Source organism: Choristoneura fumiferana, chromosome 8 (assembly GCF_025370935.1).
Source record: "Choristoneura fumiferana chromosome 8, NRCan_CFum_1, whole genome shotgun sequence".
NCBI lineage: Eukaryota > Metazoa > Arthropoda > Insecta > Lepidoptera > Tortricidae > Choristoneura > Choristoneura fumiferana.
The window spans coordinates 3,174,904-3,199,993 of NC_133479.1; the positions used below are offsets into that span (position 1 = coordinate 3,174,904).

General features: G+C 37.7%; 2 protein-coding genes across 2 annotated transcripts; both read right to left on the minus strand.

The window, feature by feature from the left end:
• Positions 1-705: 705 nt before the first annotated feature.
• On the minus strand, positions 706-9,716 carry LOC141430147 (protein lifeguard 1-like). Its single transcript, XM_074090708.1, has 7 exons — positions 9,452-9,716; positions 6,142-6,226; positions 5,377-5,484; positions 4,088-4,209; positions 3,561-3,720; positions 2,835-2,973; positions 706-2,168 (listed from the first exon to the last, which is right to left on the minus strand). The coding sequence occupies exons 2-7, from the start codon at positions 6,211-6,213 to the stop codon at positions 1,912-1,914; spliced, it is 858 nt and encodes a 285-aa protein (XP_073946809.1). The 5' UTR covers positions 6,214-6,226; positions 9,452-9,716; the 3' UTR covers positions 706-1,911.
• Positions 9,717-9,993: 277 nt separating this feature from the next.
• Positions 9,994-23,680, minus strand: LOC141430153 (uncharacterized). Its single transcript, XM_074090714.1, has 8 exons — positions 23,511-23,680; positions 23,146-23,233; positions 21,101-21,214; positions 20,197-20,288; positions 18,669-18,825; positions 17,161-17,299; positions 15,256-15,576; positions 9,994-14,755 (listed from the first exon to the last, which is right to left on the minus strand). Exons 2-7 carry the CDS (start codon positions 23,218-23,220, stop codon positions 15,287-15,289), a joined length of 867 nt encoding a protein of 288 aa, XP_073946815.1. The 5' UTR covers positions 23,221-23,233; positions 23,511-23,680; the 3' UTR covers positions 9,994-14,755; positions 15,256-15,286.
• Positions 23,681-25,090: the final 1,410 nt, after the last annotated feature.

The window sequence follows — 25,090 nt, forward strand, 5'->3', positions numbered from 1 at the left end:
CAAAAAGCATCGAAATCTATGTACAGACTGCATGTTTCATACATCAAAACGGCGCACAAAATTAGTTCACAGCGCGGATTTGTGAACCTTTCACTATAGTTTGTTGACGTCCGTGACAGGGTTTGTCAATGTAATATTGATGATTGATGCGCCGCGCGTTCCAAATAACAGCAGTCTAGTGCCTAGACGTTAGGTACATAGATTTCAATGCCAAAAAGTTACCTACCAAGTTAAGTAAAAGATGCTCGCTCGGGTTAAAACTCAAAAACACGTATTTTCCTAGAGATAAGACCGAGCTACATTGTTCAAACTCGAAAACCCCCACATAGCAAATTTCATCGAAATAGTTAGCCGTTCCCAAGGCTCGGAAATAAATAAATGTACAAGAATTAGTCATTTAAAAGTATAAGATTGAGTTCACGGTAAAATTCACGAACTTGAAGTGGTAGGTACCTAGGTAATAATATTACTAAAAAAATTGTTTTAGTTGTTTTTAAAATCGGGATTTACTTATTAGTGATTTTTTTGAGCCAGTTACAATTTATAATGGGTTGTATTCCCTGATACCCAAGTATAACCTAGGGCTCTTCAAGGCTAGAGTGAATAGACTGTTACAAAACCAGTAAGAATACCTTTGGCTTCATCAGCACTTCATCAGGTGAGAGGGCGTTTATCACGAGTCAGTTTTATGAAAAAAAAACGAACTAATCTTAAGATTTTTTATTAATAAGTACTCACAAATAAATCACATTGCCAAAAAATATACAACATGCGTTGACAAGTGTACGAGTAAAGTATCTGCTTCATTCTAAACACTTTCTTATACAGGACATCATAGGTACAATGAATAATGAAAACATATTTAATTTACCGTATTTGTCCTCATAAAACAGTTCATTTCATACACTGAATAAAGGCCATGCTACAATTTTACGCTTTTGCACACCTTGGCATTCGAATAATTTTTCTTACATGCTACTTAAATGCAGATATCTAAATTATGGGTTTCGTCCCAATAGTACCAATATTTTTGACTCATTTGAAATGCCTCGGTAATTTAACTTACTTTTCATTCTCAACATTTGCTCCATTATATTTAACGAGTTTTTTCGTCTACACAGAATTCATAACAATGATAAAAATATTCACCCACACACCGAGACTTCAGCTAACATTATTCTGCATCCCTAAGTAAGTGAAAGAACTATTGCTCAATCTTCTTCGTAAGTAACGGTTGCTAGGCAACAACAACTTAGAACATGTTTCACATGTTTATCGATCCATCACAGAAATTGTACAATTTTCCAAAATAAAAGTATCCTATATCCATCTCCAGATCTTTCACAAAAATTTCAGCAGCCGCAAATCTGTGCAGCCGTTTACACGGATGGTATATAATTCCTTATAATTTATTTCATTCATCTGTTAAAAAATAACATAAATAGATTACGTACTAAAACTTAATAATTACGTAGCTCCAATTGGACCATTGAGGTACTTTGCTCGTGTCAACATTGTGCGACTGATCTGACAAGACTCGTTTGTCTCGATGATTCCTTATTTTGACTAATCACGTGTGATATGCTTCAACATTTAACATTTTCATTCAAGTTATGCTTATGATTTTTTGAACTGAGCTCATCTAACTTACCTCAGCTATTTTCTGCTTACGTTCTCGTAACTGCCAGACAATTGTAAATGCATTTTGTAGTCTATTATCCATGGAAACAGAGACGATATTCCATATTAACCTTTAAAATCAGTTATAATCGGCGTTTACCACGAGCTCGTTATCTTAATTTGCAACTGTCCACACAGTGGTATTTTAGTGAGCTCAGTTCAACAAGTTTAGTTAAACTATAAGATAACCTAATATACGAGTATATCGTACGGGTGGATTTTCGTTTATTTTCATGCGGCATTATTAAATACTGGATCGGCGTCGTCGTCCGTGTTATTCTTTAACATAATATCCATGATCATATAGCGGTAGTCGATATGCATGATGACAGCAGCCTTCACGAAGTCAGAGGGTGACATATGGAGGCGGTAGTTCCTGGACATCATGAGTCGGATGTCGTACAGAATGTATGCAGTCAGCATGAACAGCGCTAGCGAACAGTACAGGACGCCAAACGCATTTACGTAGATAAACGGGATCGTCAACGCTGTGAAGGAAATTTTATTTTGAATATTTGTTTCAAATGAGTCGCAAATGCTTCCTGCCATGAAACGGTACAAGTTGTCCGCACTCGAGACATTGATAAGCCTCTGTCACTTTAGATAATTATTAACGTTTTATAAAAACATACATAAGACATACAGGTCAGGTGATTCGGCAGTTGGGGAGACGAGAGCAGGATCAACCCTACCAGTCAGTTAAGGCTTCATCGTACCTGTATTAGTGAGAGTATGTTATTTTTTAAATGTATTTAATTATTTACTAAGTGCATGATCGCTTTGCATTAAAAGGTGTGGGGGTTTCACTTAAATATGATCGTCAACGATCCATTATCAATTACTAAGGGTGTAGGATCCAGCTCACGTTTCCCGAATCACCATTATACCTCTAAGACTCCAGAAAACATTCGTATAATTCATACAAATATCTGCCCCGACCTGTAGGGCTACTACGAAATTCGAAAATCACAGTCTCGTATAAAATAATATTAGCGTCAGCGAACGGTACGATACGAACTTCGATTTCCGTATTTCGTAGTAGCCCTACTGGAATAGGACCCAGGACATCAAGCTCCATAGTCAGGTTCTCTAAACATTTGGCTCTCTAACCACGCTATCCAATTGTCTATGATAATTTCACTAGAGCCACTTACCATATAACACAATGAAGCTGCCAGCAGCGATGGAAATACCAATGCTGGTCTTGAATTCGATCTTGGATTGCAACGCCAAGATGCTGTATACCAGCATGAAGAACACGGTGATAAGGAACAGCATCCAGGATAAGAGAATCTAATGAAAAAGATAAGGTATTAGATAGGTAAGGTATGCCAAATAATCTGAATGATAGATGATATCCTTTATGTCGTGTCATACAATGGTGAATCTTTAAGTTTGTTTACTATGTGCCCGAATATAAATGGCAAAGCCAAACTTTGCTGTGCAGGTCCTATTACAGGCCGCGTTATGTAATTTCATTAACCACTATCATTATAATGTGTAGGTGTAGGATAGTCACAAGCGAGTCTTTAAGTAAGACGTTTGGCATACAGGTGATAGAATATACTCTGTACATAGTATAAAACAAAGTCGATTTTCGTTTCTATCTTTCTGTGTATCCGGTAACTCACTATCACTTGGCAAATAAGATAATTTTTCACGGAGGACTTATATACTACTAGTTATATGAGTATGCTGTATGTTGTTTGATACTTCTTCACACTAAAACAGCTGGAAATTGGATGAAAATTGGTATGAAGATTGCAAGACTTCTGGAATTACAAATAAGTAGGCTACTTTTTATCCCGATATTCTCATAGGATATTGGGCGGGATATGGTCGAATGGTTTGAAAATAAAATAACCTTGAAATAAAATTACCTCTCCTGAACCAAATCGCCACGTCACCACAGCGACGAAGAAGCCGAACGACAGCGGGTAAGCCAGAAGAAACAAGTAGTTATAGGGCCTGGCGAACCGAGCTTTGTCGCAGTAGTGAATCAACCCTAGCACTGCCAAAAGCAGGAGCGATGACACCACTCTGTAAAAGAAATTATACTTATCCACACTGATGCTGCTAATACTGAAACTGATGACCATGGTTAAGGGTCAAAGATATGCTCGTAAGAGTAAAATATGCATTGACCAAAAAAATATTTTTTTATTATGTGAGTGAGAAAAACGAGCATGCGGATCATCTGATGGGAAATGATCGATCTCCACACCGCCCATGAGTATCAATAACTCAAGGAGTGATGGTTTGTTGTTGGCCCTTAAATAAAGTATAAGTCTTTTTCTTGAAAGCCTCGATGTCATAGTTGATCAAGGCATATTATAAGAGGATGCTGATGGTACTAGCCTCTTTCTCTCTCGTTCTTTAGTAAAAAAAAGGAAAAATAAATACTTACAATAGATTGCTGTGACCGTTGTAGTTATGTTCCATCATCCTGTAAATTTCATAGGGCTCCGACGCGAAGACTGCCAAGGGTATGGTCGCCAGTAAGATTTGAAACAGTTTGATAAGTATCACCTAGAGAAAAAGACAACAAGAAGTTAAAGGCTGCAGCTACATCGATCAGATAAGGGAAAAAGTCGGCGTCGTGTGGTATCAAGAGATCAAGAGGATGGCTCAATGGAGGGATAAGTGGAAGATACTCCACCAACAAAAGTGTAACACTTAAGTTAAGGAAGAGGAAGGCGGCAGCTTTCGTTATACAAAACAACCGCATTAGTTCCTATTGGCTATTTCATTTCTGTTTTATCGGACTGGTTGTTAAAACTGTTCAACAAGTTCCATCGGTACAATAAATAGGTACAATATTCAATTGAGGAAACTGAATCTCGTACCTACTCGTACCATGGTGTGCCAGGGTGGAACTGGACATTCCATACACCTGCCAAAGAAATCATATCGAAGTTGATTATGAAAAGGTTCCACCCTGGTACTTGATTAAGTTTTCTTGACGGTGAAGTAGCTGCACACTTTTGAACTTTGTCGCTTTACAGCCACGTTGTAACGCCATGCAAGTGACAAATGTGTTATTGCGACAGAGTAAAAAAAATGATCCGCTACAAAATCGAAATATAATTCAACCAGAATATTTTAGCAGGTGGTAGAGTTAGTTTGAGAAAATACTCCTATAAAATGTGTTTAAGGTTTTTTATTATTATTTTTGACTAAGGTTTCCCCACAGTGATCACCAAACCTCGGAAAGGGTTAGCTATTTTGAGAGTTTGCATAATATGGACATACCTTATCATTTAGTATTGCCATGTGTGATTTTATTATACTTACGAAGTTATATTATTTAGACTTCTACTACGAGCTTTACGCCGTCTTTAACGAACACAAGTGAATTAGAATCTGGAGAATGTGTTTGGTCAATTTTGAGTTTTAATTAGGCAGTACTGGTATTGCAATGTAGGTATTATCATTTTTTTTAAATTATAACTTGTAGTTTTGTATTTATTTCCAGTGTATCCATATTCATATCTACACATGACAGTAATGAATGACGTAAGAATATTTTTTCCGTGCTCTGGTGATTACTGTTCAAGGTCAAACGCATGACAGCTTCTTAAATAAAAACCCCAATGAAAAGACAAACATCAGCTGAAATATTAACATTAAGAAACCTTGTATTTTGAATCTTAAATAGGGAAAATTCTTCACAAAAGTAGTCGGGTAAGAAAGTACCTTCTGGATGAATCCAATCCTGTTGTCTTTGTGTTCAAACAGCACCCCGTAGGCGTAGTCAGGATCATCGTGAGAGGGTGGCATGATCACTTCTGTGCCTTGAAAATGCTAGAAAAAAAAACTACCCTCGTCAAACATTCTGATTGCTGAAGTCATCACCATATCAGCCATAGGACGTCCAGTTGGACATAAGCCACCCCCATAAGATCTCCAGTTGCTTCGGTTGGAAGCGACCAGAGTATTGACTATTGACACAGCTGAGGGTCGATTGAGTAACGTTTCTGATACTCGCGATCACAATCAAATGACAGTTTTCGCATACTAAAACTGTCATTTGATTGTGATCGCGAGTGTCAGAAACGCAATAGACCCTCTGGAATCACAATCGTTTTCAGTAGGTATCTAATTAACACTATAAAAATATCTCGAAGTTAATATCTCGAGACCCGTAAGTTCAGAGAAATTTGGTTTTATCACGTTAAAATAAACAAGCGCTCCGCGCTATCAATTGAAGTTGGTATTTGTGATAAGATAAATGCAAAAATAACCAGTACTGCTTCCAAATGCACTTGCTTGGAAAAAAAATAAAACGCAATAAAGATTAGCTTAAAAACGTTTTTTAGTTCGCCTATTCCATACCACTTTTTTATATCCATCATAAAAGATGACAACTATTGGGACAGTGACCAGCACTCGTACTTTAACTTAATTTTTAAATCAAAACAGTGTTTAGCTATGATCTATTACTTATTATATTTAACTCACATTGTCCTCAGTCTTAAAGCCTTCTTCGAGCGCGTGGTACGGCGGGGGAGAGTCGGAATGTACTCCTGCCATGGTCTGAACTCAACTGTAAAGACAGGGATGTTTGTATTTACATGTTTATAATTTATTGATTCAGGCGTAGTTTGCCGAAGTCCATATCAATAATGAGTTATTAATAGGTAACTAGTCGTTACCCGCGACTTCGTCTGCGTATAATTCGGTTTTCACTGTCCCGCGAGAACTAGATTTTCTGGGATAAAAACTATCCTATGTAAGGAGCCCCCGAGACACAAACTATCTGTATATCGAATTTCATCGAAATCGGTTCCGCGGTTCAGACGTGATGGTGTAACAAACAGACTTACAAACTTTCGCATTTATAATATTAGTAGGAAGTAGGAATAGGATAGTAGGATAAGGTAAATACGAGTGCTCGTCACTGTCCCAATAGTTGGCATCTTTAATCTTACGTTAGCAATAGAGATGACAGCAGGGTGTCGTCTATTGGGCATTAGCGTGTCGGGCACTCGGACGTTTACCTTAATTGCCGTTTTCGGCTACAGTGTAAAAATATAATAATTATTATTCGTAGCTACAGTGACTTGGGTCTGCGTTTTGCATACTTTGTCCATGGTTTTGCTGAATTAGGTATTTGTGGGCTAGGATGTTTACTTAGCCCTTACGTGGCTGAAGTACCTATAAGGTGTTCTTAGAAAAAAATAGTTTCTTTTTTTTCCCAATATTTTTTACTAATAGTAAGCTTAAATAAACTGAATTTAAAAAAATGTATTCCGCAAAATGGCGTCCATAATGACGTCATTGAGAGACCAGCTTTCTAAATTGCGGCTCCTTGCTAATTTTAGCCACGTCCGAGGCCGTATTCGTGCTGAGGTTGGTCCTTCTTATAGTACCTACTTTTCGGTAAGCAAGTACTCATTTTTTTATTGCCTCATTTATTTGGATTATTATGTTATGCTTTGATTAATATTTTTTGAGCATGTTATTTTATTTTGTCCAATTGGAGACGCACAGCTTGTATAATATTTAAACATAAAACCTTGAACTCGGAATGATAATGAAAATACTTAAATAATAAAAACCGGTCAAGTATGAGTCGGTCTTAAGGGAAAAATAAAACCTTGTAATTTGTCTTTCAGGACAGGCGTATGTTCGATCTCTCTTTGTAATTGACCATTTAAAAACTTCCGGATATTTTCATATTTATTTAAGATATTTACCCATCCATCCGTCCATCGCGTTAAAATTTAAATAAAAAAATAAGAATGATTTATATAATAATAAAATAGGTAATATATATAAGTTGAAACAGGAATTTCGGTGTTGGTTTCGGCCTACTGCTGTATTATCGGGTAACTTTAGCCCTGAAAGGTAACTTAATTCATTGAGATTAACTCTTTCCAGGTTTTATTTATTATTGCACTGCAATTAAGTATGACACATTATCATATGGTTAGTTTTAGCTGACCTCTCACGCTTTAGTAATTTTTGACCCTTTCTGATGAGGTTTTTATATAGGCCCAAGTTACCCTTTATTGGGTCAAAGTACCCCACCCAACCCAACCTTACGATATTACCCATCTATACCTGAAATATTTCGCAATCATTTTAAGCAAGAAGTGGTTTTCATCATCATCATCATCATCAGCCGGAAGACGTCCACTGCTGGACAAAGGCCTCCCCCTTAGAACGCCACAATGAACGACAACTCGCCACTTGCATCCACCGGTTTCCCGCTACTCTCACGATGTCGTCAGTCCACCTGGTGGGAGGCCTGCAAGGCTTCGTCTTTCGGTTCGTGGTCGCCACTCAAGGACTTTTCTCCCCCAACGGTGGAAGTGGTTTTAAATAGTTATAAATATATACACAATACCTACTTGTCTAAATATCTCGAAAGTACAGTGGACAGCACGTAGGTATATAAAGAACCCAAAATCATATTCCCCTCTCGCTCATGTGCGACAAATGTGAGCAAAAGAGTAATATGATTTGAAGAAAAGAAGAAAAGAAGAAAATACATTTATTTAACGCCATAAAAAAACATAGGAACAAACATAGAACAAATAAAGACATACATGACGCTAAACAGGTCCCCACTCAGCATAATGCCACGGCAAGCCGTGGCGCTGATTTCGGGTTCTACTATACCAACATAAACAAGCCGGTTAGCTCAGATTGCGCAATATTTGAATACTAACTAGTTATCGGTAACTGCAACGTTATTGTTATGTATGAAGCGAGCACGTGAACGTGGCATGTCTAAAGCTAGTGTGACAATAAGGTGTGCGGTTACTGTACGACCTGAAATTGCTGACACCGAACGAAAGAAAATGCAGGTTGTATGGTAACTGCACCCATAATAACTTACGATATCAAGACAGGTACCTCCAATAGGTAGTAAATACTTAGTTACAGGTAGGCATCGACATCTATGTACCTTACGGCACTAGACTGGCTGTTTGGAACAAAACGCGCGGCGCATCAATCATCAATATTACTTTGACACAACCGCTGTCACGGACGTCAACAGACTATAGTGAACTGAGGCCGTATTATTTATGTTTCTGACACTCGCGATCGCAATCAAATGACAGATTTCTCATACAAAATCTCGTATCAAACAGTGTAAGTGTCAGAGGGACCGCACGACACGAACTTCGAGTTTCGAGTTTCGAAGTAGCCCAGCTGGTCACAAAACCGCGCTGTGAACTGTTTTTGTGCGCCGTGTTTGGAAACATGCAGTCTAGTACATAGATGTCAATGCAGGTAGGTACCTACCTACAGTATTATTCTTATTCTTTTAGATTTTCCTACTAATATTATATGTAAATGCGAAAGTTTGCGTGTATCTTTGTTACTCCTTCACGCTAAAACGTGTGGACTTCGATATGTAATTAGCTGGACGTCGGAAATAAGACACCGGCTACCTATTTTTGCCCCCTACATTCCCACGCCGTTTTAGAGATCCCCGATAAAAATAACTCCAGGATTCACTAGGTAAATCACCTCCGTAATTTCTCCGTGAATTGTATATTTGGTCCTCTAACTTTGCTTAAACGTTAGTAAGTACATAAATACTTAAGCTTCTTGACACCTTAATTATTGCGTATCTGAAAATACTTTATAACGAACGTCTCACGGACGGACGACTTTCATACGAATGTCAGCCACAAAACCTAACACCAATATTTAAAATTATGCTCGAATTAATTCTCAAAAATTATGTTTATATTGCCACTATAGGTATTGCAATCAAAGTATTTACCAAGTAACAAAAGAAAACTAAACTTACCGGCAGCAAAAATAACAGTGAAATTCCTTTGAAAAAGTCTTTACTGAAGTTTAAGAAATAATCCAAAACTAAAACACGCGAGCGCTTAACGATTGCAAATTCGCAACTGAGTTTGATAGAGGTTTGAGTGCGAAGTGCGAGAGCGTGTCGGTTCACTGTGCGAGTGGGACAGCATTGGCCGGATACAGCTGGCTGCCTTTAAAAATAAGTCTAGACATTGGGTTTTACCATGTACACAAACAGCGAATTTAAAAACAACAACCGTAGACCGTAGGTAAATCCCTTGTTGTTGTTGTTGTTTACAGTTGCAACGAATGGAAGTTGGAATACGCATGGTATTATATACGAGTAAGAAGAAGTGACTGATTGACTGTCTTGACTGACTGATATATTAAATCAACAGCCCACATCACGGGGTCCATGAACTTGGATTTCACAGTTGAAAAATGAAATAAAAAAAGTTTGTTTAGTTTTGTTTATATATAATACATTGTTAGCATAGAATAAGGTTAGGGTCACCTTTTAAGCAAAACAATCCCGCTCTTCCACAACTTCCACAAGGTACAATGGATATAAACCAACTATAAAACTACAGTTATGTTAGTTATACATATGTTAGATTAGCGTACAGAGGATCCAATAAAGTGTGTGTGCGTGCGTGCGTGCGCGTGTGTGTGTGTGTGTGTGTGTGTGTGTGTGTGTGTGTGTGTGTGTGTGTGGTGTGGGTGTGTGTGGGTATGGGTGTGCGCCACTGCAGGGCTACAACGAAACTCGAAACTTGAAGTTCGTGTCGTGCGGTCCCTCTGACGCTTATACTATTTAATACGAGAGCGAGAGGGACGGTACGATACGAACTTCGAGTTTCGTAGTAGCCCTGCAGGCATGAGTTTCTGTGTGTGTGTTCACCTTATGGTAAGTCAGCCTACCACTACCAGGCGCGGCGCACTCCGCGATATAGGTGCGATTCTGTAAGTATCAAAACACCCCACGCCGGCGTGGGTTAACTCACTAGGGCTATGAGCACCGCCCGGCACGCACGCTCGCAGTATCTCGCTCGAACTAGTCGCGCCGCGTAACGCTACGTGTAGCTGTGTGAAACTGGTTCACGATGAGTGCAAAAAAATACTAAACCTAAAATAAACCTCGCGATTTTATGATTGGTGAGGATATTAGAATATCTATCATGAAATAGCGTGGTGTTTCGATTTTTGGGATGAGGGAGGAGTAAGTTTGTACATATTTAAATTGTACAGTTTGAGCGCTGAAACAGTATATTTATAGCCACACTAAACAGTATGGAAACTACATGTTTTTTTTTTCTATATTGAGGAAAACAAACAGCAATACAATCATACATGAAGCTAGTATACATGCAGGTAAATCATGAGCCAGTATAGCTGTCTCTGATATGACTACACTTATTAGGAAAATATCATGCACAAAGTAAACAAAGTAAGTTAAACAACAAACGAAAGGAATGATGACAATATCTAATATGGCTTCACGGGATACCCGTAAAAGTAAAAAATTTGGAGTTGAAATAAAAAATACAAAAAGACTCCAAAAAACCAATCATGACAATATACATTTTTTTTTAATACAAACCGAATTCCTTGAAAACATGCAGAAAACAGTTACTAAACAACTACAAAGTGCTTCTTATTGCGGCCACATAACTATTATACTTTTTTTGTTATCTGAAAATGATTTTTATTTTTTTGGAAATTCATGAAAATTTCATTACTTAATTGCAACACAATTCTTACTATTTTCTATTCTGTACATAACACACTATACACTTACACTAACTAACCCAATTCATTTTTACATTTTTTAAATATTTTATTTACCTGTGTTCTATACCAAAGTCTCTATTCAGGAATGGCACACGAGAGATAAAACCGAGTCTTAGCGAACCCTAAGCAATAAATATGGTAGGTATTCGATTCGCAAAATTGACAGTTTCGCTTCGGAGTAGCGATCTCAATGCGATTCATTTTAGTTTGATTATCATTGGGTCAAAATACCCCGACCTTACGGTATCTCTTAAGTCTAGCATTTGCCAATTCACAGCTAACCTAGCCATTTCAAACAATCGTGTATCGGAATAACATTTCAAGACGTTTGTGTTGTATTAAGTACTAGCTTTTACCCGCGGCTTCGCACGCGTAAACTATTCGGTCTGGTAGTTGCAATTGAAATTTTCGGGATTTTACAAAATTCCCCTGGAAACTTCCAAATTTATATCGTGGTCTTCATTGAGGTTGTGTTGTGAATAACTGTACAAAATTCAAGACTCTAAACCCAGTGCTAAAATTTCAAAATTTTTCCCTATCCAAATTCAAATTCATATCATTTATTCAGTAAATAGGCCGCAATGGGCACTTTTACACGTCATTTTTTAAATACCAGCACTTTCGGAAAGACCATCATTGCCAAGAAGAATGCGCCGCAAGAAGCTTGGCAGAAAGTCATTTTTTCAAAATAAAATAAGTACAAATAAAATACTTAAAAACTACAGTAAGTATACAATTAAAGAAAAAATTACAAAATAATAACAACAATAATACACGGATGTATGGGGTCCCTTAGTTACAAAACTATCCCGTGGAAATATCGGGATAAAAAGTAGCGTATGTGTTATTCCAGACGTCCAGCTACCTACATACCAAATTTCATGCCTCTAAGCCCAGCGGTTGTTATTTCGAGATTTTATCCCTATCCCGTGGGAATATCGGAATAAAAAGTAGCCTATGTGTTATTCCAGAGGTCCAGCTACCTACATACCAAATTTCATGGCTCTAAGCCCAGTGGTTGTTTTTTCGAGATTTTATCCCTTGTTATCCCGTGGGAATATCGGGTCAAAAAGTCACTTAAGTGTTATTCCACGATGTCCAGTTACCTACATACCAAATTTCATGACTCTAAGCCCAGCGGTTATTATTTCGAGATTTTATCCCTATCCCGTGGGAATATCGGAATAAATAGTAGCCTATGTGTTATTCCAGAGGTCCAGCTACCTACATACCAAATTTCATGACTCTAAGCCCAGCGGTTATTATTTCGAGATTTTATCCCTATCCCGTGGGAATATCGGAATAAATAGTAGCCTATGTGTTATTTCAGAGGTTCAGCTACCTACACACTAAATTTCATGGCTCTTAGCCTAGCGGTTGTTATTTCGAGATTTTATCCCTATCCCGTGGGAATATCGGGATAAAAAGTATACTATGTTTTAATCCAGGTTATAAACTAACTTTCCGCCAAATTTCATCCAAATCCGTCCAGCCGTTTAAGCGTGAAAAAGTAACAAACATACTCACTCACTCACTCACAAACTTTCACATTTATAATATTAGTAGGATTAAGGGCCTAAATGCCAAGTTTCATGGTTTTATCTTCGACAGCGACGAACTTCCACCATATTAACTTTCATCCCCTATTACAACCCCTTAAAACCTTTTTTCCGCAATAAAAGATAGCCTATGTTCTTTCCCAAGGTCTATTCTATCTCTGCACCAAATTTCATCCAAATCGGTTCAGCCGTTTAGCCGTAAAAGCGTGACAGACAGACAGACAGACAGAGTTACATTCGCATTTACAATATTAATAATTATGGATTAAGGGCCTAAATGCCAAGTTTCATGGTTTTATCTTCAACAGCGACGAACTTCCACCATATTAACTTTCATCCCCTATTTCAACCCCTTAAAACCTTTTTTTCGCAATAAAAGATAGCCTATGTTCTTTCCCAAGGTCTATTCTATCTCTGTACCAAATTTCATCCAAATCGGTTCAGCGGTTTAGCCGTGAAAGCGTAACAGACAGACAGACAGACAGACAGACAGAGTTACTTTCGCATTTATAATATTACTAGCTTAAGCCCGCGACTTCGTCTGCGCGGATCTAGGTTATCGCGCGGTGGCGCCCTCTACCGGAATAAAAGGTATCCTATGTTGATCCTTGGGGTTCAAAATACCTATATACCAAATTTCATCAAAATCGGTTCAGTGGTTTCGACGTGAAAGCGTAACAGACAGACAGACAGACAGACAGACAGACAGACAGACAGAGTTACTTTCGCATTTATAATATTAATAGTAAAAGTAAATAGTATGGATATCTAAATATTCATGATTGTGCTTGAACCTTTCTATATTTGTTTATGGTTAATTGTCTATGACTTTAAATAGAAAAAAAAACAATAAATTCAGTTCTCTTTTTGAAACAACACGGTCGTTTTATTATAATTTGAAATGGCTAGATTATCTGTAAATAGGTACAGAAATTAGATATTGTAAAAGATTTTAAAATGATAAATATATAATATAAATTATAACAACAAACGCTATACCCTACCAGGGTTCATGTCAACTTTAAGAGCTTATGTAACATGTATGCAATAAATAAATAAATATGCTAGACTTAAGAGATAACGTAAGTTTGGGGTATTTTGACCCAATGATGGGTAACTTTAGCCGGTATGAAAACTATTATATTTCTAGAAAAAACATTAAAGCGTGAGCTGACAGTTGAAACTAACCATATACCAATGCAATGTGGCATAATTTCAATGCAATAATAAAACCAAAGTTACCCTTCCCGACTAAAATAACCCGATCTTACGATAACTAAGCGTAACGAGTTAAAATTTTAGGATGAATTTTTCTCTAGCTATTGCAAAATGTTTATTGTGTCTGTGTATGGCAAATACAAGTGTATTTAAAAGACAAACTTATGTTAAGTTAATACAGGTTTAACAAAATTGTTTATGGCGTAAACTATAAAACACTAAATGATATTTTACCCTTACTTATATTTACTTAATTTCTAAATGAAGGTCTTATTTTTAGCATATACCGATTTCATTCTTAGCCCATCATAAACCTTTATGGTAGTTAACAATGGATATCGAATGGCGGAAAGTGTCCAGAAGCCAGCGACAAGTATAGGTAAGTAATAGAAATTGACTTCATTTTAATTTAAATTACATTTTAACGGATCTATAAAATTATAATTTAAGTACTAAGTCCAAATTTGGACTAATTTAAAATCATTACTAATCAAAATAATCAAACATGATCCTTAGAAGACTTTTTTAATTAGACTGTAATTTTTATGCGTTTATATGTTTATCAATGATTATCAATAAAATCTCAATTCGAATGGAAACTTGGGAATTGGGATCACGCTACACGCAAGGGCGTCCACCATAGAGACGAACGGATGACCTGGTTAAAGCCGCGGGTAGACAGTGGGTACAGGCGCTTCCAACCGAAGCAACTGGAGGTGGACATCCTACGGCTGAAATGATGATGATGATTATCCTATCTTTGCAGTTTTGTTGCTTGCACACCAATGAGGGCTATCGTTTTTTGTCTTTCTAGATGGCGCCACTGTTGCGTGAGGTTTTAAGTGTGGCTTTCAAAGTCTGTTATCACGGGCGTGAAAACAAAGTTTAGATTAAAATCACATTTAATACACCTTAAAACCGTACCATGAAAATATCGAGCAACCACAGTGTTGCGTAGTCCCGTTTTGTTCGGAAAAAAGGGAGGACAAAAGTTTCTGAAAGACAAACTTTCTCCAAACACAGACATTCATTGCCCCGTAACGCATAATTGCCATAATTAATTTCAGGTAATGCAAAATATTCACAAAATTATTCTAATTCTAAATAAACCCGCGTAGCTCACCCAAAAACTATGAGATTTGACATTTCGGAGACCTCACGCTACACTAGCGCCTCTAGCGGCGAATTCATACGCGATAGCCCTCATTATTGGAATAACTGTTGTAGGTACCTCTGATTCTCTTTGATGCTCTTTGATTCCATTATTCGCTTGTAATCCTTAATATTCGCGTTCTAATATAGCTAGATTCGACGTGTTGAGCAAAATACTGCCAGAGTTTCTTTATGTACATTAATATATAATGTATGAAGTCAATACGTATTAACAAAACTCCGAGAATTATATCTGATGGGGTGACAGTATATCGGTACTTGGGACTGGTTATCAGAAATACAGCCCACACTGTGTATGCGCAGTCGGCTAACATAGCAGTCATATAGCAAGAAAAAAATGTTGTCTTTGTATCCAAATCGACAATCTGCGTCGTCAGCGCTGTAAAATAAGAGAAAATTATTAATGTTTAATAAAAACTCATAATACTTGCACTATTTCACAAAACTTCTGTTTTGTTTTCGGTTTTCAAACATAATTTATTTATTACGCACAACACAAGTACATATAATGTTAAGATAAAAATATGAAAATGATTTTTGTATTGCTACCACGAAATATTTAAGAAAATACAAAATATATGGATATATATTATATGGACTAAAACTACAATTAAATTAAAATAACTAAAACTTTAATTAAAAAAGAGAGGTGGGCCTCTTGGCATGGTGCCCATCACGCAGGCAGCATTCCCGCGTTGAACTGCGATTGAGATTCTTTGCGCGAGAAAGCTGCCGGCGCGAGGGTTGCCTGTTGCCTCCCTTAACCTATTGCTGAGCTCCCTGTGTAGCTCCAGCGCACCTTACCCCAAGGACCTATAGTCTCAACGCCGAAATTATTACGCACAACAATATTTTAACAGCAAAATATTTTATTTTTCAGACTATATTTGCTTTATCTCGTAATATGAAGGGTGCAGACTTCCTTTCACAATAAGAGATCTTGGCCCGTAAGTAGTTCACACGCGGATTTAGTGCGGATTGGCAATTTCATTCGAACCATTGCAGGTGTGGGCAGGTTTTCTCAAGATATTTTGAAGCTCATGGTAATTTCGCACATAAATTCCGAAAAGCTCGGAGGTGTGAGCCCGGACTCAAACCCATGTCCCTCTGCTTGAGAGGTCATAGGTCAAACCACTAGGCTACCACTTCATAACCAAAGAACATATTTACATCAAACTTCAAGTTGATCCAATCACTGGAAGTTCAAGTAACATCACGCAGAACTTTAATAGAGCTACCGTTTTTGCGTTTACCATTTGGTGCGTGGTGCTACTGTAGATAAAGGTCCTGCCTGAAGTATAGTGGTTAGTTTGTTTGTTTACGGGTGTGAAAACAAAGTTTACATTTAAATCATATTTAATACCTTAAAACCGTACCATAAAAATATCGAGCATGCCACAGTGTTGTTCGGGAAAAAGGGAGGACAAAGGTTTCCGAAAAAGAAAACTGTCTCAAAAGACAGACATTCATTGCCCCGTAACGCTTATTTGCCATACTTAATTTCAGGTATTGTAAATTATTCTAATTATAAATAAACCCGCGTAGTTCACCCAAAAACAGTGACATTTGACATTTCGGAGACCTCTCGCTACACTAGCGCCTCTAGCGGCGAATTCATACGTGATAGCCCTCATTATTGGCTACGACAAGGACCCCTGTAGTTTCCTAAAATCACTACGCCTTCACTTAAGAATAATAGTGCATACTTGGGTCAATCAACTATTTTACCGACACTTTGGGCGTTTCCTGCGTTACCAAAATTGTCTCTGGTGTTACCAAAAAATCGTACTTCCAACAAGATATTTCACGGTTTAATAGGGTGAACTTAAGTAGGATGTAATGTATTCCTGTACACCATCTATTAAATTACAGAAAAAACATGTTTACTTACAAAAATCTGCAATTGTTTGAAAAATGTCGCGGACAGATTAGTGTCGGTAAAAAAGTTGATTGGCCCACTTACCATATAAGGACGCTAGAACGACGGTTGATATGAAAATCCCGCCGCCTGGTCTGTATTCCAAACTGGTTTGGAAAATAAGGATGCTGTACGCCAGCAGAGCGAAGAGAGCCACGCAGTAGCAGGACCAAGCTACGAACATCTGCAAATAGAGACCAACGATACCGTAGGATCGGGTAACTTTAGCCCTGAAGGGTAACTATGGCCATTGAACTCGTTTCAGGTTTTATTATGGCATTGTAATTATGAAACATTGCCAGACCATTGCATTGTCAGACCATGCTTTAGTGCCTTTCCCAGTCTTCAAAGAAAAATTAGGAGGATGCTGATTTCAGTGCAAACATGGAAATATGCTACCCCAAAAAATACCACAAGAACCCGCTAGGAATGTAAATGCCATCTCTTAGGAAATAATTGCCAGATCTCCCCTTTTTCTTCTTTTTAAAGCTCCCAGTGCTACAATTGCAAATTTTGTTAATGGTTTTTTTTTTATATAAATACTTTTGCGTGTTTACCCTTCCCGTATTACTGACTGTGTAAAACGTGCCGCGAGACGGGCGCAGATTGAAAATCAGCGCCGCCGGTTTCGTCGACCGGCAGCATGTGAATGCTGAGCTTGAGCCTATTGCCACATATTTGTAACGTGTCTGTTGTTTTTATTTTTGTGTATTTTTTATTATTATTATTTTTCCTACCTTTTTGGACATTGTGTAGTTCTAAATTTACGTTTTATTTGTTGTGTTTCTTTTATGTTCATTGTATTTTTTTAATGTGGCAATAAATGTCTTTTTATTTTTTTTTAATCTTCTGTTTATATGTAAAAGTAGTTTTCATATTGGCCAAAGTTACCCTTTTTTGGGGCAAAGTACCCCGACCTTACGGTACTTAGTTATAAATAGACAAATATTCTGGGAACAAATAACAGTACTACAGTATATTTCTGACCACGAGTATCTATTATAAAAAAAAACTGGCTTAGTCGGACTCGCGCACCAACGGTTCCAAATTTGTAGGTATCTCCAGGTAATATAAGTATCCAGTGCTATCAGAGCCCCTCTTCTAAACAAAATGAACGCAGTGTGGGTGGAGTCAATTTAAATGGTCCTGATTATACACACACTTTCTGATTCTTATTCACCGAGATTTCTCTAATTGGTTGTGCTTATGCAGCTATCTTCATACCAAATTTCAAGTTTCTAGGAGATCCGGAAGTACTTACCCTAAAAGATTTTAATCATGGGGTTTCCCCTGCAATTAGCACCTTTTAATGACCGTATCTTTTAATTGCGTTGACTTAAATTTGATTTTTCACTGCTTGAAAAGGTAGCAGACCTGAGTATTTGAGAATAATTTCAGCTTGATACCTTTACGCGTGATAAAAAGGATCGTGACAGACGAACCACAAAGTGACCTTTATAAGGGGTTCATTTTTTTCTTCTCGAGGTACGGAAACATAACTTTTCTGAACTATGATAGTCATTCCGCTGCTTTATACCTACATAGATACTTACCTCTCTTATGCTGTACAGGGTGGAGAAACTAATGAATATAGCGAATATTATAGGGTATGCTGTGAAGAGGACGGCCTTGTAGGGGTGTTTCGTTCGAGCTGTGTCGGAGAAGAACAGAAGACCCAACATAAATAGGTACAGGCAGAGGAAAACGTATCTGAAAGGAAAACTCAAATTAAACTAAACCAATACATAGCTAAACATATATGATAGAAAAGACTGATCTACTTAAGCATCTCGCAGAGCCTCATGGTGATTTTCCACCGGTGAGGCGAGACGAGGCGGGGTGAGACGAGAATTGAAAATTGTATGCATCATCCGCGAACGCCGCGGGCCGCCGCGGACGCCGTGACGCCGCCATACAAATTTCCCGCCTCGTCTCTCGGCCCGAAGGTGATTTTCCACCGGCGAGGAGAGACGAGGCGCGCGGGAATGCATACAAATTTCAATTCTGGGGTCGCCTCGCCGGTGGAAAATTACCATGAGACTGGCCGTACACTTAAGTGTAAGGGTGCTCTATCTCATCTCATCTATCTAAGGCGAACCAACCCCCAAAAAGGCCTCTTCTGTTATTTTCTCCATTGTTATCCTATAGCTACAATTTTAGCCTAACTATTTACGAGTTCTAGATTTTTAAATAAAAATTATAAAACATGTTTTTTGTAATAAAAAAATATAGGTATATTTTTAATTTAAGCTCAAATATAGCATGTTTTAAGTGATATAATTAAACAAGTAATGAACATTTAAAATAAAAAATGTATTGTTCTGGAAATAAAATTATTACATTAAATGACAAAAAAAACTATAATTATCAGTCGACGGCATAGTTCCCAGGAGACAGGCAGCGTTTTCGCGTTGAATGGCCACGGCCAGGCTCAAACGTTGTCAGAATAAGGGTTTTCACAAAGCTTGCAGAGGCGAAATATCGCTAGATGGCGTTAGTATCGTGAAGTCCGTTTGACGTTAGCTCGTGATTGGTTCAATAGCTAAATAAGCCAATCGATTCGATTTGTAGCATTCGAACATGGCGGATGTAGACAATATGTAATTTGGCTATTTCTGTTTCTTTGGCTAGTTGAAGTATAACTTTGATAGTGTTTTATGCGGCGATTAACCTTAATAGTGAACAGTGATCACAAAATTATATATTGCTCTCGTGTCTGGCATTTTTTAATGCGCACGTTGTCTCCACGTGGTTTCTGGAATTTTACTATCAAGTTGCAAAAACTACAATCACCGTACGACGTCCCTCTCAAAGAGAGTTTACCTTGACCACAGAATAAGTAATAGTACAACCTTGACACTGGCGAAATTGTCCTATTAATTACGACAGAAAAGCCATATCTTAAAAGAGAAGAAGAAGAAGAAATAAGCCAATCGCAATCAAACGTCAAACGTCAAACGGACCTCCCGACTCACGATACTAACGCCATCTAGTGATATTTCGCCTCTGTGAAAACCCTCATTAGCTGCCTGCCTTGTGCCTTCCGGTCACCTTTTACAAATTAGGTATAATAATACTTACGAATATATAGGTTGATGATAGTACCAATAGTTTGCGATCAGAGCCATGATAGCCAACACTGAAAGAGCTTGCAACAGGAGAAATAGTAATATCTAGAAAGAAAACATAGACACTATTTAGGTGAGGGCGTTTCGCCACGCTCTGATATTTTTTGAACCCCCGACGCAAAAAGAGGGGTTATAATATTGAACGCTATGTCTGTGTGTCTGTCTGTGGCACTGTAGCTCTTAAACTGATGGACTGGTTTGAATGCGCTTTATTTTATTTGAAATCGGGTTTCTTAGCGATGGTTCTTAGATATTATTTATCAAAATCGGTTCAGCCGTTTTTGCGATATTGAACTTTGAAGACAATGCCGGGGTTTTCCAACTTTTTGTTTTCGATTATTTTTTAGACGTTCTGTACTTCTACCATATAACCTGAAAACTGTAACAGAATCTTCCACCATGTCGCTACTAAGCAATCAAATTATGATTGGTTTTTGGAGTCTTGTTTTTGAACTCCAAATTTGTTACTTTTACGGGTATCCCGTGAAACCATATCGAAAATACAAACTGAGACATGGATGCACAGAAAAACCAGAAAAAGAGACCAGCACTGGGAATCGAACCCAGGTCCTCAGCAATCCGTGCTGCGTGCTATAACCCCTACACCACTGCTGTACGATTTTTTCCTATGCATGCATATATTTTTTATTGTACCATTTTGTCGGCATACCTAGTTTACATTATGTTCGTGCAAAATTACAGCTTTCTAGCATCGATAGTCCCTGAGCAAAGCCGCGGACGGACAGACAGACATACATGGCGAAACTATAAGGGTTCCTTTTTGCCATTTTGGCTACGGAACCCTAAAAAAGCTGGTGAAAATTGGACCTTGTTCTTACAGTAACAAACAAACTTACCTTTTGCATAAACGCTAAGCGGGCAAATTTGTCATCAAATGGGTGGGCAACCAACGGCTCGGGAACCAACGGCTCTGCATCGATTGTTTGTTTGCTAGCTTCTTGTTGCGTTGTCTGTAAAAAACAGCAATTTTTATCGAAAAACAAACTGAGACATGGATGCACAGAAAAACCAGAAAAAGAGACCAGCACTGGGAATCGAACCCAGGTCCTCAGCATTCCGTGCTGCGTGCTATAACCCCTACACCACTGCTGGACAGGAATCTAGACACGATTTTTTCCTATGTATACATATCTCAGGTTGCTTATTTCTACTACGCTACTTAAGCAGCATCTTTCATGATTGCGGCATCTTTTTCTGGTTTTTCTGTGCATCCATGTCTCAGTTTGTATTTTCGATATGGTTTCACGGGATACCCGTAAAAGTAACAAATTTGGAGTTGAAATAAAAAATACAAAAAGACTCCAAAAAAAACAATCATAGCAATTTTAATATTGCAGGATTCCAACAGCAATATTTGTTTACAAAATTATACCTGTTGTGACAAAGCAATTTTTAAATTAAGTTTTTTTTCAATATTCCTTTCCTTTTCCATATATTGGGGGGAAAACGAGCGGGCGGGTCATCTGATAGAAAGTAATCACCGCCACATAGACACCCACAACACAAGTTGAATTACGGATGCGTTTGCGGTCTTTTGAGAAAAGATTATATTCGTTTTTCGATTCGATTCTTTTAGGAAGGGCTAGGAGATCATGGGTGTAATTTTTATAGGGGAAAAGATCCCCGGAATGAACGGCCTCGAGAGCCAGATTGTCAGCTTTCTCATTTCCATAAATCCCAGAATGACTTGGCACCCAGACAAACTGAATCTCGAGACCTTTGATACTGCACTCGTGTAACAGAGCTCTAATATCAAAAAATATGGGATATATATTTTTTAGTTTAAATGGAGGATGCAGTTAGCGCTGCTCATACTATTTTTAACCCCCGACGCAAAAAGAGGGCTGTTTAAAGTTTGACCGCTATGTGTGTCTGTGTGTCTGTCTGTCTGTCTGTGGCATCGTAGCTCTTAAACGGGTGGTTATTTGAAAGCAGGTTTTCTAGCAATGGTTCTTAGACATGTTTTATCAAAATCGGTTCAGCCGTTTTTGAGATATTGAACTTTGAAGTGGCAAAGTCGGGGTTTTCCACCTCTTTGTTGGTTATTCAATACGAGTAGGCGTCCACCCGCTCCGTAAAAACCGCGTTAGCTAGCGTAAGTCCTAAGATATTATACTAGTGATTTATAACAAAATTCAGGGAGTCTACCATGATCTTTTTATAAACGATCCAAACGAGCAGTTCAATTTAGGCACCTTAACTGAATCGTCGAAATTGGTACCACGATGTTTATTTCTCAGAGCTGAGTCTCAATGGTTTTTTTTTTGTTATTGGACTTGGGCGTCTCAATGGTTTACAAGTGAATGAAAGACCGATATTGTCTCTGGTCCGAAACAAAGCTAAGTCGCGAAAGGGGTGCCCGCTATATGCAAACCAAATATTACACCTCAAACCTCTTTATTTTGCAAAACCATAACTCTGTCATTCCGTGTGCTTAGCAACCGTTGTGTTGATTACAAATAAAATGTTTAACGCTGTCACTAATTGCACTAATCCACGAGTCTCTTTTCTCACTGAAAAAAATGTTTTATCAATGAGGAGTTAAGGAGCACAATGTCGTGAGTACCTATGAAAAGTTATAAAACTTGAATAAAAGTTTTAAAGTTCTTGAAATTTAAAAATATTCCAAGTAAAATACTTAAAATTCCAAAAGAATTAACAGAATGAGTAACTTATACTGAATCGCTAAATTTGACACTGAAGCGATTCAATTGGTACGAAAACCGCTTGAAGTGAGTGAATGAAAATGTCTGTATCGCTGTCGCTGAACCGTACTTGAACTGAATCGCAAAAGTAACGTCGTGGTACGAAATCGCGATGCAGTTCTGTTTAGAGCCTAAACTGAATCGTATTAAGAGAGCGTGAGGCCCCCAGTACTTACAAGGACGTCAGGAGATGGTGTTGAGACATTTACAGCTGCGCTGTAAGGAGGCGGCAGGTCGACGTTCTCCATCATAACTTCTTTCTAACTGAAACAAAATGTATTTATGTAAGTATTAAAAAACATTAAAATACATAGATATCCTACTACTTAATATTATCAATGTGAAAGTTTGTGAAGATTTTTGGATGTTTGAAAGAAAGAAAGAAAAAGAAAGAAAATACATTTATTCACAACACAAGACAACAATATTATTAGGTACAAAAAAACAACACAAAGGTATGTGTAATTGCGGTTGTGAATCGGACACTGGCTCAGCATAATGCTGAAGCGTTAAAACCTAAATCAAATTTAAATCAACTTACTGAAGTACTAATAAGAAACACTTTTTCACACTGACGCAAACAACAATAGTCAATAAAAACGTGTTTATATTCTTGTTCTGTTAACAAAATCTGAATTCTGAATAAAAATACGTGAGTCCGAATCGCTTGCGGGATAGACTGAACTGAGCCAGGTCAGACGCTATACGGTCTTATACTAAACAAAGTCTGATTTTCGAAGTTTATGTGCCGTCTTGCTCATGCACGCTAGTTAGTATTTAGTATTAGAGTGAGCTGAGTGAGTGAGAGAGACCGTAAACGCACTTTGAATTTTGGAGTAGTGAAGTGCCCTTAGTGTACGTTTTCGGTTACAAAATACGTCTCGATCGCGTTCGCGTTCGCGTTAAAATCTCAATTTGTATGCAAACACGAACAGTCTCTAGCGGAACGTTTGCGATGTTCGTGTATCCATACAAATTGAGCTTTTAACGCGAACGCGATCGAGACGTAGGTATTTTTTAAACGAAAACTTACACTAGGGCACAGACGTTCAACAAGTGAACGAACGTACGTTGGGTTTTTGTATTTTTTACATAAACAAAAGTGCGCTTATAACTGGACAGGGTTCCGGCTAATTCTTTTGTTTCTATTTAACTATCTGTGAGGATAGTTAAATAGAACAGGATTGTAATTAGCTATAATGTCACTATTTTTATAATCATATTGTTGTTTAAGCTGTTGGTACTCCTTTAATAAATAAACAAATAATTCTACTTAAGTATATTAAAAAAATTTTTGGTAAAAATTTCATTTTTAATATAAAGCTTTTTTTGCTGACTGTACTTTTTGTTGACTGTACTTGTATTGTCACCCAAACTACATTTGCATACTAAATTTCAAGTCAGTGCCATTAACCGTTGAAGAGTTCCGTCCTGTCACTGAATAGATGCTGTAGTCTGAAATATTGTGTAATTTTGGACCGTTACTAAAGAAATTCAATTTATTAAATGACTTCTCAAAGCGTGACTATACTCGTAATGAGCTAATGAGCCTATTTTCCTTCTGTCCATTCCTATATGGTACAGACTGTAGGTGCCTACAATAAAATAACTTACGCGATTCTTCTTGCAGTGCAAAACTTGGCCTAGGGAACCCTAAAAGTCGCGCCGACCCGCGTTTTATGTCGTCATCGCTGTTTTTTAGGAATCGCATATCAACCGGTTACCTAACCTACCCAAAGTCATACCTATTTGTTCAATCATTCTGTTGCAAACCTAACTTTGCGGGCTTTAAAATAAAGTTAACATTGAAAAAGCACGTAGAAATGCATTGAAAAAAAAGAAAAGAAAGAAAATACATTTATTTAACGCCATAAAAACAGACATAGAACAAATAATTTACAAGACATAGTTACATGACGCTGAACAGTTCCCCACTCAGCATAGGTAGGGTAAACCCTCCAGTGAATGAACCCCCCCCAGTGAATGAACAAAATCACGTTTTTTGCCTAAAATAAGCAATATAGCCATTTCCACCAACTGTCGTATTTTTTTTCTTACCGGCAACTCGATTCCTATGCAATGGCAACAATCGGTAAATTTATTTTCGACCAATTTCAACAT

What these genes read in the sequence shown, in the direction of transcription:
- LOC141430147 (XM_074090708.1), bottom strand. Translation starts at nt 6,213, where the DNA reads ATGGCAGGAGTACATTCCGACTCTCCCCCGCCGTACCACGCGCTCGAA. An exon ending in AACGGTCACAGCAATCTATT is followed by an intron (nt 3,721 to 4,087) that starts GTAAGTATTTAT and finishes TTTCTTTTACAG; the next exon opens with AGTGGTGTCATCGCTCCTGC. An exon ending in GGCGATTTGGTTCAGGAGAG is followed by an intron (nt 2,974 to 3,560) that starts GTAATTTTATTT and finishes CTTTTTCATTAG; the next exon opens with ATTCTCTTATCCTGGATGCT.
- LOC141430153 (XM_074090714.1), bottom strand. Translation starts at nt 23,220, where the DNA reads ATGATGGAGAACGTCGACCTGCCGCCTCCTTACAGCGCAGCTGTAAAT. An exon ending in CCCTGTACAGCATAAGAGAG is followed by an intron (nt 17,300 to 18,668) that starts GTAAGTATCTAT and finishes CTCTATTTGCAG; the next exon opens with ATGTTCGTAGCTTGGTCCTG. An exon ending in CGTTCTAGCGTCCTTATATG is followed by an intron (nt 15,577 to 17,160) that starts GTAAGTGGGCCA and finishes CTTATTTTACAG; the next exon opens with CGCTGACGACGCAGATTGTC.